Below are 17605 nucleotides of genomic sequence, written 5' to 3'. Positions count from 1 at the left end.
TAAAGTCTGTCTTATAAAGGTTGTGTCTTGCCCAAGTAGGAAATGCTTTGGTAGATCCTTTATAGGCCTATAATTCTGGAATAAAAACACTTGTATAAACACATGTGGCATCGTCAATGAAAGTTAGAGCAGAGAAGAGGAAAAGTTGTGCAGAGGAAAATGTGCAAATTATTATTAAGGTGACTCATAAATTTTACTAGATGTTTACAATTTATTTTAGGGGATGGTGGTCAGGAAGTTAAGTTTTGCTCACAATACCTTTAACTCACTTTCACCTCCCTTCCCAATAATGAAATGTCTTTTAAAAAAACAACTCATTATTTGCAAGGGTGTGAAATTTTAAAGCCTTGACTATGCCACATGTTTGTTTGTGTGTGGGTGTGTGTGTGCTTTTAATCCTCCTGAGATAATTGGATGTGAGCTCACATTCTTTCCTGTTTCTCCAGGTCTCACTGGGATACTAGGTTTGGGCATCGCGGCTCCCAATTTAGCCTTTTCCCAGATGGTGACCACTTTCGGCTTGGCTGGCATCGTGGGCTATCATACTGTCTGGGGGGTGACTCCTGCTCTCCACTCACCGCTGATGTCTGTGACTAATGCAATCTCAGGTTTGTTCCCCTCTTGTTTTCCCTTATCTTAGGTTTTCAAGGGCTTGTTCAACTCACAGAGTGCTTTCCATGAGGTTGATAAAGTCTGTGTTTCCAAATTGTAGGGCTTGGCATCGTGGTGGTGGTTGTGGTGACTTGGGCTCCCAGAGGTGGAGGGGTGGGGTTGGAAGTAAGAAGCCAGGGAGGTGTGTCAAGCCTTTGGGCTGCCCCCATTTCAAGCAGGGCAGAGCCACTATTTCTTCTTTCAGTTATGATTTCCTTTGAAGAAACGATTCCTCCAAAGAAATTTGGAAGCAATGTTTCCCAGAAGCATGATGGTTCATGCAGTAGTGCACACAGCTCTTCCCAAGACTGTTCTCTGTTGTCCCTAGTGATGGCTCAGATCTGAGGAATGAGACCCACATTGGACAGATATGGGAGCCGCTGGCTCGGAAACCTCATGGCCCTGGTGAGCATCTCTTGCCACAGGCACAGCTTTCAGGATCTCCACCAGTGAGGTGAAAGTTGCTCAGATGTGTCCGACTCTTTGCAACCCCATGGACTGTAGCCCGTCAGGCTCCTCTGTCCATGGAATTCTCCAGGCAAGAGTACTGGAGTGGGTTGTCATTCCCTTCTCCAGAGGATCTTCCCAACCTAGGGATCGAACCCAGGTCTCCCACACTGCAGGAGGATTCTTTACCATCTGAGCCACCAGGAAATCTCCACCGGGAACAAATCCAATCCCAAGAAGTACTCTGCTCAGGAAAGCTCAAAGCTGTGGCTCTCTCCATCATATATTTTTAGTTCATGTGTAGCATTTTCCAGTTCGGATGCTTCGTATCCAGCAGAGGTCCCTTTTCGCCACAAGCGATGTCATCTAATAACATTATTGTTTTATATCTTTATCAGGGGAACAGAGTTAGAAAGTTCAAGGTTAAAATTCTTACGAAGTTCAAGGTTAAAATTCTTACGCAAAAAGAGAAAATGTTTTGTTAACTCTTTGACAGTGAAAGTACTTCATTGACAGTGTGTGTGAGAGCTTTCTCCTTTATGGTGCATGTGCTTGTGAGGTTTTTCACCGGTGACATTTGCTTTGGCAGCGTGATTGTTTCTGTTTACCACATCCGTGCTTTCTTCCCAGGGTTGACTGCAGTCGGTGGGTTGGTGCTGATGGGAGGACACTTGTATCCTTCCACAACTTCTCAGGGCCTTGCTGCTCTTGCTACATTCATATCCTCAGTCAACATTGCAGGTACGAGGACAGGGAAAGAACCCAGAGTGCTGTTTTTGGTGGAGACACGAGAAGCAAATATAAAATGATATACACTTGTTAAAATATACATATTAAATATATAAAATAAGCATTCTGATTTTAAGAATTTAATCATGCCTTTTAAAAGATGTTTCACTCAGATTATAAATGCTCTGTGTGAACGGGAATTGGTTATTTTTGCCCATTGGTAATTTTTAGAAACTATTTGATAAAAGAGCACCCCTACCCCTGAGTGCCCCAAAACAAATAAAATGATGTCTTGCTTCAGGTTAACTGGAAGGTTATTGCATGCATAGTTTTGAATTAAGCTGACTTAGATCTATCACCATAGCATCTTTAACTAAGTATAATTTTAGGTAAAACTTTAGCTTTTTGCCTTATCCTGTCCCATGTTCCTGAAAACTGAAAGCCTAGCACATGACTTGTGTATGAAACCCATTTGATGCTATTATGTACCTAAAAATTCTTTAATGTGTCCAGCAGACCTAGTATCTGCTGATATGGTATTTTTAAAAATCACTTTTTTTTTTTTAGTTTTTTATTTTTTAAATTTTAAAATCTTTAATTCTTACATGCCTTCCCAAACATGAACCCCCCTCCCACCTCCCTCCCCACAACATCTCTCTGGGTTAAAATAAAAATCACTTATTCTAGGGTTTAACAAATAGAATAACCTATAAGAAAAAAATACTGGCCTTTTGATCTTTTACTTTCCTGAGCTGTTTGAATAGCTTGTTTATTTTTAGTCATGCAGAAATAGCTGGTTCTGTGCTCTGATAGCAGATTTTCTTCTGAATGTCTCCAGGGTTCCCCCTTCAATGTAACTGGCTTGAATGATACAATAACTTCTAATTTTGAGGGTTTAAAATATTAACTTAAAATGGTAGTTATTCCTAGATGATAAAGGTATGGTTAACATAGAAAAATTTTAGCACTTTAAAAATTATGTTGCTTAAGATACCTCTTTTTGTTTTATGTTTACTTTGATAAGGTGGCTTTCTGGTGACTCAGAGAATGCTGGACATGTTCAAGCGTCCCACTGACCCTCCGGAGTATAATTACCTGTATCTGCTCCCTGCTGGTACCTTTGTTGGAGGATATTTAGCCTCCCTCTACAGTGGTTATAACATTGAACAGGTGAGAATCTCTTTTGAAAGCTTTTTTTTTTGGTACTGTGTCTTCATCCCAGTGAGATTACCATTACCAAAATTCTAATTCCACTAATCAAATACAACAGTAACTCTTGAAGCATCTGGATCAAATAGAACATTCTCATCCTCTTAAGAATCAGGACCCTGGTTTCTAGAGGCAGCTTTGCCCGCTAACTCTGCAAATACGGCTTTACCTGTTTGTCCCTACATTTTTCCACATGTAAAAAGAGTCAAGAAGGTTATAAGTGTCCTTTTTATGTACCTAGCTGGATTGTTGTGGGGATACAATGAAATAATCAGTTAAGAATTTGAAAATTTTTTATTAAAATACCGTCAGTCCTTTTCCTATTTATTTATTTCCTCTATGGATCTGGCAGGTGTTATGCCAGTGCATTTAAAAAAGAAAAAATTAAAATGAATGCTGAGTAGGAAAACAGAAATAATCAAGTTGAACTTTGGAAAGTTCCATATCTAAATATAATTTATAATAAGAGATTCAGCTTTGTTCTGAACTCAGTCATACCTTTGTTTTCAATGACTATTGTAGAGTGCAGCCTCTCTGACAGGTGAAAAATCATGTCTCCCTTAGTTTCTGCTGTTTCTAACACGTATTTGTTGAATGAACACAGTCTTTGAGAAGAGTTAGAGTAGTGAGTCAGGGAGATTTATGTCAGCATCCCAGATTTGCTATTTAATGATCATTTGCCCTTAGAAAAATTATGCAGCCTCTTTATGCACTGATTTTCTTTTATAAAATGAGGATGATGATTCTCTCCTCCTGTGAATCTCATGATACGGGTTATAACTTATGCAACGTATATAGCATGGTCTCTGGCACTTACACCCTCACGGGGTTGGCTCCCTTATAACATTGGGTCAGGTCTAGATCCCATAACTCCATTTAAATTTAGGTACTTTTATATGCATTTGTATGCTGTCAAGTCCAGAAGAAATCAGTGTACGTAAATGGTTTAATTGCAAGTACAATTTAAAGTATTTAGTATGTTAATATCCCCAATGGATAGGAATATATATTGAAATATTAAAAGAAGAGATCATATTGACTCTTTTAACTTTAAAATTGTCCTTAGAAATGTCTTTAGAGAATCATGTTTCCTCAAAGGAAGTTCTCTTTAAGCTGATGGACTAAAAGCTTTCGATAACTTCTCTGTTTCTTCCTTTTCTTTTGAAAAGATTATGTACCTGGGCTCTGGCCTTTGCTGCGTTGGTGCCCTGGCCGGGCTTTCCACCCAGGGGACTGCACGTCTTGGCAATGCTCTGGGCATGATTGGGGTGGCTGGAGGCCTGGCAGCCACCCTTGGAGGCCTAAAACCGTGTCCAGAATTGTTAGCTCAGATGTCTGGAGCAATGGCTTTGGGCGGTACCATTGGTAAGCACTTGTGGGTTCTGCCTTTATATAAACCCATGCCCTTTGAACACCTGAAGGCAATTAGGCTCAGAGATTTAGGAATACGTGGTTAAGAGTAAGAACTTTTACTTGCACTTCAGTTTCTGAATATATATGTATCTGTTTGAAGCCCATATTGATAAAGGAATTAAGTTGCCTATTACGGAAGTTGCTTCAGGAAATATTTTGGCAAAAGTCATCATAGTTGGTATTGTAATTGTCATTCAGAAATAAACATTTTAAAACACTGAGTAATATGAACTGTGTCACAAAAGTGGGCCAAGAAGTGCCTTTACTCAGTTCTTGTTTTCCTTTACTGACTGTTCCTTTAGCTGATAATAGAACAGGAGATTAGAATACTTGTATGTATGTACTGTCTGGAGGCTCGTGTTTTATTCTGTTGGGTTTAAATAACAGCAGACGATCCGGCTTCAGACTTGTTAAAAACACGAAAACATGTGCCAGCAGAAAAACCACTGTTTTAATTTTATTCAGTAGTGTGTTGGGGTTGATTGTTAAATTTTCAGGAATCTTTTGAACTGGTTGTTAACACAGCCATTATAAAAAATTAAATTATGTAAACTTAAAACTAAACGAATTAGAAACAAAGGTAATAATTCTGAGCACTCATGACTTTCCAATGAATTAACTAGCTTTTATTATCTCCACTTTTGAGATTATCCATGTGTCTTATGTCTGTGTGGTAGAAATACTATGTAATTATGGGCTTCTGTGTATCTCTTCCTGAATCCATATTTAATGCCATCACATTGCAGCTTCAGATCAGCCATGGCAGTTGTATTTACACCATATAAGTCAACAAATGTTACAAATCTGGGATTCATTTACTGTTTTGTTGATTGTCCAGCCCTAAAAAAGTGATGGAGAAAATGTTAATGCAGTTTAAACTTAAATGTGTGTTTTGTCTGTAGCCATTATATTGTGAATTGCACAAAAAAATTGAATATTCTTCTAGTATTTGGAAACTATTTTCAGATTCAGCAGAATTCCCACTCACATGGTTGACAATGAGTGAAGTTCTTATATATGCCTTGTTGTTTCACTGTCATTTTATTTGTTAAAGTAAACAACAATCTCAACCAGCATTCATGTGGGAACTATACTCATTTATCAGTTGCAAATACTAGGTTGGCTGCAGGTACCAGAGTTTAGCAAAAAATCAACAAAAGCATTCTGTGAAAGTCAATTGGCTAGATGAAGCTTACAATAAAGGATATTGTATATATTTTTATTTTTTGAAACTTGTGTACTACATACTTTTTTATAAGTAAAAACTCCTGTATTTACACACACACACTTTTTAAAAAAACTTAAAGTTGATTTATTTAAGTATAAAATCAACAATATTCTAAGATTTGGAAGAGTAATACAAATATATGTGTAATTATACATATATAATTGTATATATCATTTCAGTGGATAAGAAAGTAATGACTTAGACCTACAGCTATTAAACAGGTAATAAAAAGATAATAAACTATATTAAAGGTAGTAAAATAGTGTTATTCATAATTTTATAACTATATATTCCCAAGAATGATATAGGCTGAGATTTAAAAATTTATAGTAAAGATTTACATCTATTGAAATTGAAACAAAAAAGCATTCTTTCAGAAACGTTAAGTTCATACAGTTTTACTAGTGAATTTTTCTAAATAGTTAAGGGAAAAATGAAACACCACTTTTACATGAATCTTTTTTGAGAATAGGAAAAAGGAGCATTCTCTAATCTATTCATTTTTTTAACTTTTTTTGGTATTGTGGTATAGCCGATTAACAATGTTGTGATAGTTTTAGGTGAACAGTGAAGGGACTTGGCCATACATACACATGTTTCTGTTTTCCTCCAAACTCCCCTCCCATCCAGGAACACACACCTGTTTTTATCCTGGGAGGCTGGTGGTTAAATACTTACCAGCACAGTTTTAGCTTACGTCTTGTATTTTATTTATCTGGGAAAGCGGTGCATACTTTCTTACAGTCCCTGGAAAGACACGTGGAGGAAAATGCTTGTGCTGTAGTTTCATGGCAGGAAAACCTTTAGGTGTGGTCTTTGCAAATATTATGAGCCCCAGTCCTGTGTATCGTCTACCTGTAGCCAGGTAACTCCTTCAGAGTCTCCTGGTTTGGTTGTTTTCTATCCAGATTTTTGCATTTCATTACCTGTGGACTTGGCTTCCTTCTGCCCACCCGAAAACCTAGGCTGCCTTCATTCCAGCTGTTTCTTGTGTGCTGAGGGGCAAGTGATGCCTGATAGGGAAGGGAGCCTGGGCTGTTCATGCAGTCGGGAGAATTTAAGGGGTTTAGTTGGAACTTTAACTAATCTGAAGATGCATTAGTCCAGGGGAATGTTCAGAGTTTGTAAGGAAAAGTTGATGCTATGTGTTTGGGTTCTTTGGAGTTGGCATTGATTGATGAGGTGGTTGAAAGAACCTGCCATATGAAAGGGTATTTAAGCCAATGTTCTTGCCTGGATAGTCCTGTAAGAGAGTATTTTGCTAGGAAGTGGATAAATAGTTATTAATGACAGTGATGGATAACCTTAGTATTGTCTTTTTTTTAAATTGAGGAATAATTGACTTATAATATACCGGTTTCAGATATGCAACATAATGAGTTGATATATACATATATATATTGCAAAATGATCGCTACAAAAAGTCTACTTAACATTTGTCACCGTACATAATTTTTTTTTTCTTTTATGAGGACTTTTAAGATCTACTCTTTTAGCACCTATCAAATCTGCAATGTAGCTTTATTATTAACTATAGTCACCATGCTGTACATTCCATCCCCAAGACTTACTCATTTTATAATGGGAAGTTTGTACCTTTTGATCCCATTCACCCATTCTGCCCACCCCTTACCTCCTGCCTCTGGCAGTCACCAATTTGTTCTCTGTATCTATGAGTTTCTTTGTTTGTTTGGATTCCGCATATAAGTGAGATCATATGGTATTTGTCTTTCTCTGTCTGGCTTATTTCACTTAGCATAATGCCCTAAAGGTCCATTCATGTTGTTCCAGGGACAAGATTTCCTTCTTTCATGTAGCCAAGTAATATTTAATTGTGGACTTTATTGGATTACTTCTCAAAGGTCTGTTATGCTTTAATTTTTCTTTGACTTTCATTTCCTGACAGGATTGACAATTGCGAAACGCATCCAGATTTCTGATTTACCTCAGTTGGTTGCTGCTTTCCACAGTTTAGTGGGATTGGCAGCTGTGCTTACGTGCATAGCTGAGTACATCATAGAGTATCCACATTTCGCTACGGATGCGGCAGCCAATCTTACCAAGATTGTGGCCTACCTCGGTACTTATATCGGTGGGGTCACCTTCAGTGGGTCTTTGGTTGCCTATGGAAAATTGCAGGGTAAGTGATTCAATGTAACATGGAGGTGAATATCTATTGTTTAGGGTGTTCAGGGGTCCATTTCAATTTCAGAAAATGGCTTAGTAGTAGAATCTATTAGGCAAAGAGTATTTGTATGACTCTGGGAAACACTATGAAAGTTTTTTTCTCAAAAAAGATGGCTTCTCTTATTGGTCTTTACAAATCTCACAAAGCTTTGAAGCCAAGGCTTCTGCAGACAGCTCATGGAGGAAACTAGTGCACAGAAATTTGCCTACAGGGACTAGTTGACATTTGATGATACATATGAACAAAATGACATCTTCATAATTTTTGGTTAGAGATGCCTGTATAGCATTCACAGAAATGAACTTTATACATTTCCCAGAATAGAGAGAGACTTATTGAATAAATTTGTGTGATTAGTATACAGTACTTACTTTGAAAATAAATACACCTTTTTTGAGGTGTAGTGTGGCAGCTTTGGCAACCATTAAAGCCAATCATGAAAACAGAAGTGGAGGAAAAAAAAAAAAACCTCTCATAGCTGCTTTCAGTGTTTTCATGAAAACACGAGTCTCTGGAAAAACAAGTTTGTGACTTAAAAACCTGGTCTTGCTTCTCAGTAATCAGTCATTAGAATTAAGTGGGGAACATCGTGAAACTTAAAAATCACAGAAGAGCTTAATGCCTATGATATGTTCTGTCTTTAAAAGAAGCAAACAGGCACCCTTCTCCCTTGAGCTCAGTTGATAGAATCAGAAAAACGAATGGTCTAAGACTCAGTTTTGAAGTTTTAAATAAATAAGACCACACTTAACATCTGTATCGGTCATATGGGGAAGAAAAATCACTTTTCATGATTCCGTTACAAAGAGTAATGAACTTGTGTGATCAAAGGACAGTTAAGCTGAGCCATCCTTTTCCCACTTCCATGAATGTGTATGTGTAAGAACTCTAATGTACGCTTTCATGTTTTAGTAGCTGGTGGTAAAAAGTGCTATTTTAAGTAGCATGTTTTTTTTCCTAATATTACATTTGGTAGCTTATGATTAAATGACTTAGAGTGTTTGAGGGGATTTCTTGGGACATGTCTTGGGTTCTGATGGTCCCATCCTCCACCCTAGGAATCCTGAAGTCCGCCCCTCTCCTGCTCCCTGGGAGGCACCTCCTCAACGCAGGCCTGCTGGCTGCCAGCGTGGGTGGGATCATCCCCTTCATGATGGACCCCAGCTTCACCACTGGCATCACCTGTTTGGGCTCTGTGTCAGCCCTCTCTGCTGTCATGGTAAGAGGTCAGAGATGGAAAGCACGTTCTAAATGAGGAACTAAGTATTTTATTAGGTTATAGTCTAACCTTATTTCTGTCTTACCAAGACCCCTGATGGAATAAAAATGTTTTAATATGCTGTTATGTGTTCATCTTCGTAGAGTCTGAACAATATAGAAAAGTGTAAGAAAAAAGTTCCCCTTCTCTTCACTTACTCACTCCTGTCCAGACTGTCACATGTGACACCTTTATTGCTCTGGGGTCTTTTTATTGGATTAGTGTGTCGGTCAACAGGAATTTAAAGAGCGAAGAGTTTCAGTTCTGTTCATCAGGTGCCTGCTGCGTGACAAGCCCTCAAACAAGTGTCAGGGAGACCCTGCCCATTGGTTGCTCTCACATTTGCCGGAAGCTCTGATATCAAGCCAGATAGTCATATAAAATGAAATGCATTTATTAAACCCTGTGTGTTCAGTAGGGGAGTTCAGAGAAACCTCCTAGGATAGACTGGTCTTCCTCTTCCTCTCTGTTTATTGCATTTAGTATATGGGTACATAACAGTATTCTGTGTGTCTGTATGTCACACTTTAGCATTCTGTTAGAGCAATGTATGGTGCTGCTGTATTAGCTGTGTGTCGTTCACGGATTACTTCATGTTTGTCTAGTATACTCTTAGTGTATACTTCATTGTCGAAATGAAGTTAAAAATTTCAAAAATCATCTATGGTGCTTAGCACAAAGTTAGACATATAGTAATTGCTTCAGTTTAGTTCAGTTGCTCAGTTGTGTCTGACTCTTTGCAACCCCATGAACTGCAGCATGCCAGGCTTCCCTGTCCATCATCAACTCCCAGAGCTTACTTAAACTCATGTCCATTGAGTTGGTGATGCCATCCAACTGTCTCATCTTCTGTTGTCCCTTCATTTTATGATTATTTGGCTTGATATCGGGGCTTCCATCAAATGTGAGAGCAACTAATGGGCAAGGTCTCTTTGACACTTGTTTTATTTTAGAGGGCTTATCACACAGTAGGCACCAATGAACAGAACTGAAACCCTTGTCTCTTTAGATTCCTATTGACCAAAACATTGATCCAATGAGAAAACCCCAGAGTAATAAAGGTGTCACGTGACAGTTTGGACAGGAGTGAGTAATTGCTTAGTCACCCAAAGCTCTACCCTCAGATTTTCAAACCAATAAGGCTGGGCTTGTATTTGAGTTTTAGCTGCTTCACTTGGCACCGACAGGACCCTCCCTGCTCATCAGCTAAAGTCATACAAATTGTCACATCAACTCAGTGCTATTACTCTTTTCCAAGTGTAGACCCCTCTCCAATTTCTGCCTGCTCATGGTTAGTGCCTCTTAGGGATTCGGGGATTTTTTTTTTTTTTTTTTTTTTGCAGGTGGAAAATGTGATTCAGTGTTTTCACTTGTTATATCTGTAGGAGAGTTGGTCTGATACGGGTCATTCCCAGGCATGGAATTTACATGTAAATATATTAATTGGAAAACTGGAATGATTATGAACCACAGTGCTCAGTGTCAGAGGTTCCTTTCCAATGCGTGAATTTTGAATTCCACTCTGGTTTTCGTCCTAGGGTGTGACTTTGACGGCTGCCATTGGGGGTGCTGACATGCCCGTGGTCATCACTGTGCTGAACAGCTACTCGGGCTGGGCCCTGTGTGCAGAGGGCTTCCTGCTCAACAACAATCTGCTGACCATTGTGGGCGCGCTCATTGGCTCCTCGGGCGCGATCCTGTCCTACATCATGTGTGTGGTAAGGAAGCAGCCCGAGAAGGAGAAGGAAATACTGTTCTGAAGATCAGGACCTGTCTGTTATTTCTTTTATTTGCCGTAGAAATGACCATGTCAGTTCTTTTTCTCTCTCGCAGAAATATTGGAGTGTTTTCGTTTGAATGAATTTGCCAGACTGCTTGTAAAGTACCTGAGTGTAGATAATTTATAAAATTAAATATCAAGACAACAATCTTCTAACTTCATCTGGTGATTAAAACACTTAAGATTTTATTTTTTATTTTTTTCTTTGTGTATTCCAGATCTCTGTGTTTACTTGTCTGATCATATTGTATATCGTATGTTAGTTGCTCAGTTGTGTCTGACTCTTTGCGACCCCATGGGCTGTAGCCCCCCAGGCTCCTCTGTCCATAGGATTTATATTTAATTTTTTTAATCTTTTGAGTGATAGTCTTGATGCTTATTTTAAAAATGCTGTTTAAATACTGTTTTTAGGGTTTCATACTAATCTATCATATGGATATTCAAGATTTAATTCTTCCCCAATGCTTTACCTTTAATGTTGTTTGATATTTCTTTCTTGTGCGTAAGTACATGTTTGGCATTTCTGATTTTTGTCTTAGGATGATTCCTAGAAGTAAAGGGTGTGCTCATTTTTTGGGCTTTGTCTTCTTTTTGTCATATGGTTTCCAGAAAGCTTGCTGCAATTTACAGTCTTATCTTGAAGTTTTGTGGTCAGCATGGTTTGAAAAAAAGTTAACAAGACAAATACTTCCTAGCTTCTTTTTTGTTTCTAATTCTCTTTTTAATGGCAAGAAGATAACCTGCAAATAGTTTTGACTAAAGCACTTTTTTCAAATGATAGCTATTATTCTCTAAATAATGGTTTTGAATGGCTGTGAAAGGGCAAGCATGAAACTGGGTAAAGTCAGAATTGCCTTTATACTGATTGATCACTCAGGCAGAAAAATGACTCCACCTTCATTCTTTTATTAGAAGTTTAAAAGCCCTTATTTTATAACTCAGAATTTCTCTTATGTTTTAATTTAAAATTGAATGCTAAAATTATCTTTTCATAATGAAAAATTAGTTTTCTTTGGACATACTGTAAGTACAAAAAATTGAAAGCCTCAGTTCAAAACCAGCTGAGAGGTTTCACATAAAATCCTTCAAGTTGTTCAAGGAGTTTGGAAAGGTGTTTCTTATTGGAAGAGTGTCAGGCTTTGGAGTATTTTTTTTAAAGCAAATGTTTATAAAGAAGAAAAATTTATTCAGTTGTATTAGAAATAGTTTTCTTGCTTCATTTGGTAAATTTGAATGACCAGTGGGGGGCAGCAGATTGTCACTAATACTTTTTTTTAATTTTTATTTTTACTTTATTTTACTTTACAATACTGTATTGGTTTTGCCATACATTGACATGAATCCACCATGGTACTTAAAACTTACTGTGTGTGTGCTCAGTTGAGTCCTCTGTGCAGCCCATAGATTCTAGCACACCAGGCTTCTCTGTCTATGGATTTTTCCAGGCAAGAATACTGAAGTGATTGCCACTTCCTACTACAGGGGATCTTCCTGACTCAGGGATTGAACCCGCATTTCTTGCATCTCCTGCATTGGCAGGGAAGCACCTAGCACCACCTGGGAAGTCCCACTTAAACTTATGGTTGATGTCAAATGCTAATTTTAAAATTAAATGGGAGGATTTGAATTTTTACAAGGCCAGTGGGGAGAGGAAGGGGGGACTTGTATATAGTTCTTGAAAAGTCAACATGGGTACCTTCTAATCTTTATTCTTTTTTTCTCTCTCTCTTTTTTTAAAATTCTTTTTTCTCTTAAATGGTTTTCCTTGTTGTTGTTCACTTGCCCAGTCATGTCCAACTCTTTGTGACTCCATGGACAGCAGCACACCAGGCCTCTCTTTCCCTCACCATGTCTTGAAGTTTGCCCAAGTTCATGTCCATTGCATCAGTGATGCCATCCAGCCATCTCATCCTTTGACGCCCCTTTCTCCTATCCTCAATCTTTCCCAGCATCAGGGACTTTTCCAATGAGTCGGCTGTTCGTATCAGATGACCAAAATACTGGAGCTTCAGCTTCAGCATCAGTCCTTCCAATGACTATTCAGGGTTAATTTCCCTCAAGATTGACTGGTTTTAATCTCCTTGCTGTCCAGGGGACTTTCAGGAGTCTTCTCCAGCACCACAGTTGGGTTCTTAAATTTATCCGCAGTGTTCCCCAACCTTCTGTGTCTTTTATTTCCTCTCTTTCCCCCTGTTCACTTAGTTTCTTCTGTTGTTATAGTAACTATAATAACTTTTGAAATAGCATTTCTATAGCTTTAACTAGAATAAGGTATAAAAGGCACTTGTGGTTTTTTTTTTTTTTTTGGGTTTATTACATTTTAATGAAATTAAATATTTTAATAATTCCTGTTAATACAATGAATATTAACTGATATAAACTCTACAAAATGCTTTTGCCATCAATAATTTTCAAGAGTGTAAAAGGGTCCAGAAATCAAAAAGTTGAGAAGTACTGTGTGAAACTGTCTAGGAAGTTGAAACCCTCATTCTATATTGTTGGTTTTTTTTTTTTTATTTTTTATTTTTTAAATTTTAAAATCTTTAATTCTTACATGCATTCCCAAACATGAACCCCCCTCCCACCTCCCTCCCCATAACATCTTTCTGGGTCATCCCCATGCACCAGCCCCAGGCATGCTGCATCCTGCGTCAGACATAGACTGGCGATTCAATTCACATGATAGTATACATGTTAGAATGTCATTCTCCCAAATCATCCCACCCTCTCCCTCTCCCTCTGAGTCCAAAAAGTCCGTTATACACATCTGTGTCTCTTTCCCTGTCTTGCATACAGGGTCGTCATTGCCATCTTCCTAAATTCCATATATATATGTGTTAGTATACTGTATTGGTGTTTTTCTTTCTGGCTTACTTCACTCTGTATAATCGGCTCCAGTTTCATCCATCTCATCAGAACTGATTCAAATGAATTCTTTTTAACTGCTGAGTAATACTCCATTGTGTATATGTACCAAAGCTTTCTTATCCATTCATCTGCTGATGGACATCTAGGTTGTTTCCATGTCCTGGCTATTATAAACAGTGCTGCAATGAACATTGGGGTACATGTGTCTCTTTCAATTCTGGTTTCCTCGGTGTGTATGCCCAGAAGTGGGATTGCTGGGTCATAAGGTAGTTCTATTTGCAATTTTTTAAGGAATCTCCACACTGTTCTCCATAGTGGCTGTACTAGTTTGCATTCCCACCAACAGTGTAGGAGGGTTCCCTTTTCTCCACACCCTCTCCAGCATTTATTGCTTGCAGATTTTTGGATCGCAGCCATTCTGACTGGTGTGAAGTGGTACCTCATTGTGGTTTTGATTTGCATTTCTCTAATAATGAGTGATGTTGAGCATCTTTTCATGTGTTTGTTAGCCATCCGTATGTCTTCTTTGGAGAAATGTCGATTTAGTTCTTTGGCCCATTTTTTGATTGGGTCGTTTATTTTTCTGGAGTTGAGCTGCAGAAGTTGCTTGTATATTTTTGAGATTAGTTGTTTGTCAGTTGCTTCATTTGCTATTATTTTCTCCCATTCTGAAGGCTGTCTTTTCACCTTGTTTATATTTTCCTTTGTTGTGCAGAAGCTTTTAATTTTAATTAGATCCCATTTGTTTATTTTTGCTTTTATTTCCAGCATTCTGGGAGGTGGATCATAGAGGATCCTGCTGTGATTTATGTCGGAGAGTGTTTTGCCTATGTTCTCCTCTAGGAGTTTTATAGTTTCTGATCTTACATTTAGATCTTTAATCCATTTTGAGTTTATTTTTGTGTGCGGTGTTAGAAAGTGATCTAGTACTTGTTGAAAGTACTCTTTTCTACATGTGTTTCTGCAATCATATCGTCTTTCTCTTTGTTTTCAGTCTCGTCAGGTGGCCAAAGTATTGGAGCTTCAGATTCAGCGTCAGTCCTTCCAATGTACTTTTGCAGTTATGTCATCTTTCTCTAAATTTTTATCTGTTCTTTTGTATTTATTGACCCGTTTTTGCTGTTCTTTTCTATTTTCACTGCCTCAGGCATGTCATTTACTGTCAGCATACCTCAGATATTTCTTAATACCTGTATTGTATATAAGGCTAACAAGGTCTCATAGCTGTCTGTGACTGTAGAAATCACACTCGGTCAGATTGCTATTCTATAATAGCAAATTGTAGTAATTTGGAATCAAGAACAGTTGAAGCTTTAATTTTTAAAAAATATTACTTGATTACAAAAATAAATGATATTTAATGAAACATCTTTCATTAAGAAAATAGAAAAGGATAAATAAGTATATATAAAATTATCTACAATCCCGTTATCACTTAACTGTTAACATTAGTCTTAATTCTTATCTTTTTTCATATGTATATGTTTAAATACATTCTATGTTAACATTTAGTTTTCTTACCAATAAAGTTTAGTGTCTACATATCATTATATCACAAAGATATATCATAATTTATTTATCCAAGTCTATGATAGTAGTTGTTTTTAACTTTTTTTTTTTGCTGCAGTGTTCCTCCTTAGGCATCATGGATTATTTTCTTAGATCAAATTTCTGTGAGTACAATTACTTGACCAAAGGGATTAAGATTGTTTTCTTCGCTGTCGATATTGATAAGTTGATCTTCAAAGGACAGTCCAGTCAAAGCTCCCACCAGTGATGTGTGGGGTGCTTGTGTTACTGCTCACTGTCCATTCCTATGACTTCTTGCAAAACAAACAAGACAACAAAAACACGCCTGCCACGTTTTATATTTCAAAAGTACAAATTTCCTTTCCTTTTCAATTTTCCTGCTCTCTGACTTTTCACATTAATTTTCATTGATTCTTAGCTTTATCATAGGAAATTGCTTATTTCTTATAATAAGCAATTAATTATAAGCAATTGTTTCTCCATGGCTTGTGCTTAGCAGCTGCTCGTAATTGGATGTAGTATACTATGCTGGGTGCTTTACAAATGTTGACTCCTAATTCTCAAACTAATTCTGGAGGTAGGAAATATTCTCATTTTACAAGGAAGCTATTTTAAGACACCATTTATTATTTGCCTTTGTGTTTGTGGAGCCTGCCCTCACACCTGGCACATTCAAGTGAATATAGCAATTTTAAAACGAATATTTTATTAGCTCATTTCCCATTTTGGAATCCTCTTCGGGAAGTTATGGTAGCAGAAATACTGCTTCTTATCAATAGCTGTTAATATTACTAGTACGTTTACCTTCATCATTTTATCATTTATTGAAGGAAAAATCCAAACCAGAGTGGAGTGGTGGAGTGGTTTTATTATGTGAGAGGGGATGGAATGGACCCTAAGTGTAACCATCATCCTGAAAATTGAATATTTGTTCTGACAAAGAAGTCTTTAGGGTATCCTCTGAGCGTAATGCTTGGTTACATGACACCCAATATTATAAAACCTGGAAAATGCCAGCTCAAATGAATGATTTGCTTTATATCCAGAGGTCATAGAGACGTTAACCTCTTTATGATTTTATAGTTCATTTACTTGAGATAGTGTCCAAATTAGGGTTTGGGATATAGGGGGCTTTCAAAAATGCAACATCATTCTCAGACTAAATTCTCTGATTTGTGTACTTTGCTGCTTGTTTCCAAATGAAAATAAAGCAGAATGAAGTAAATGAAAGCCAAACCAAAAATAATTTTTTTTGCCTTGTGATGAACTAATTAGCACCTACAAAGCATTGAAACGAGGGGGTGCTAGTCAATGATATACATGTTATTTTTGCTTTGGTTTTGTTTATTTTATGATCTTCCTTTGTTTTCATATTTATTTCTTAATTTGCTTGGAATTATGTGAATTAAGCATCTCTTTAATGTAGCATACAATTTTCATTACGGGGCTTAATAACTTAAAAGGAACAGTCCTGGACAGTGTTGCAAATGCTTTGTCTTGGAACTTGGGAACTCTTCAGGCTGTGGATCAGTGGTCACAGAGTAGTCTCATCAAGTCTTAAGCAAGCCAAAAAAATAAAAAAAGGAAACAAAACAAAGCCCTAAACCCTAAACGTTTATTGGAAATAAGATGTTGCAATGGTAAATTCAGAGATGAAGTTTGATTTAGTTTTTAAGAGACCATGTGGAATTGGTGTAATGGTGATATAATTGAGGATATGTGTTTAACAAGTTGACTTTGATTGTTAAATTACTGTGTGGTTCCCTATTTTTTCTTGTAAGATACCATCAGAAGTGGGTACACACTAATTAAATATTCTCAGAAATTCTTTCCTTCTCCTCCATTCAGCTTTATGGGAAGAAAAGAAGGGTTCCTTTTAAGCCAAGTGAGAGTAAATTGGTCGTATTCTTCTACGTCCTATTCCTCTGTCATCTGTCGGTCTATAGGGTTGTGTGATGCAGGTGATAGAGCCTTTTTGTACGTTTCACTAAAAGAAAATTATAGCAGAAATATTTTAGTGTTTGAAATTGTTCTTTGAAACCATTTTAAGGGCAAAAATTGATAGAACATATTTTTAGTAATTTAGTTTCAAAATCCTGTGATTCAAAACTGGAAAGGATTTATAAGAATCAGCAGATGTTGAATATTTGGGAAGTCTCAGATATGGCTGTTTGGATTTTCATTCAACCTTGGATTTAAGTAGAGGAGGTTGTGTTAAGAATTTGAAACTTCATGTTGGATTAGGATGAAGAACTTAAAAGCATCACTTTAATTTTTCTCTGATCCTCTTATCTGTTAGTAATA

At 37.3% G+C, this 17605-nt stretch overlaps 1 protein-coding gene across 7 annotated transcripts in view; it reads left to right on the top strand.

Annotated features, from left to right (window-relative positions):
- NNT (nicotinamide nucleotide transhydrogenase) overlaps positions 1-17605 on the top strand; it is a 95041-nt gene that overhangs the window by 50601 nt on the left and 26835 nt on the right. For all 7 annotated transcript variants that reach the window (XM_004017007.5, XM_042233801.1, XM_012096964.5 and 4 more), the window contains 7 exons: positions 447-608; positions 1729-1839; positions 2852-2997; positions 4206-4401; positions 7584-7817; positions 8924-9084; positions 10662-10841. In XM_004017007.5, the coding sequence (XP_004017056.2) occupies positions 447-608; positions 1729-1839; positions 2852-2997; positions 4206-4401; positions 7584-7817; positions 8924-9084; positions 10662-10841 (1190 nt within the window). The remainder of the gene's footprint in view (positions 1-446; positions 609-1728; positions 1840-2851; positions 2998-4205; positions 4402-7583; positions 7818-8923; positions 9085-10661; positions 10842-17605) is intronic.

Source organism: Ovis aries, chromosome 16 (genome assembly GCF_016772045.2).
Source record: "Ovis aries strain OAR_USU_Benz2616 breed Rambouillet chromosome 16, ARS-UI_Ramb_v3.0, whole genome shotgun sequence".
In the NCBI taxonomy this organism is placed as follows: domain Eukaryota; kingdom Metazoa; phylum Chordata; class Mammalia; order Artiodactyla; family Bovidae; genus Ovis; species Ovis aries.
This window is presented reverse-complemented; position numbering and strand designations above follow the sequence as displayed.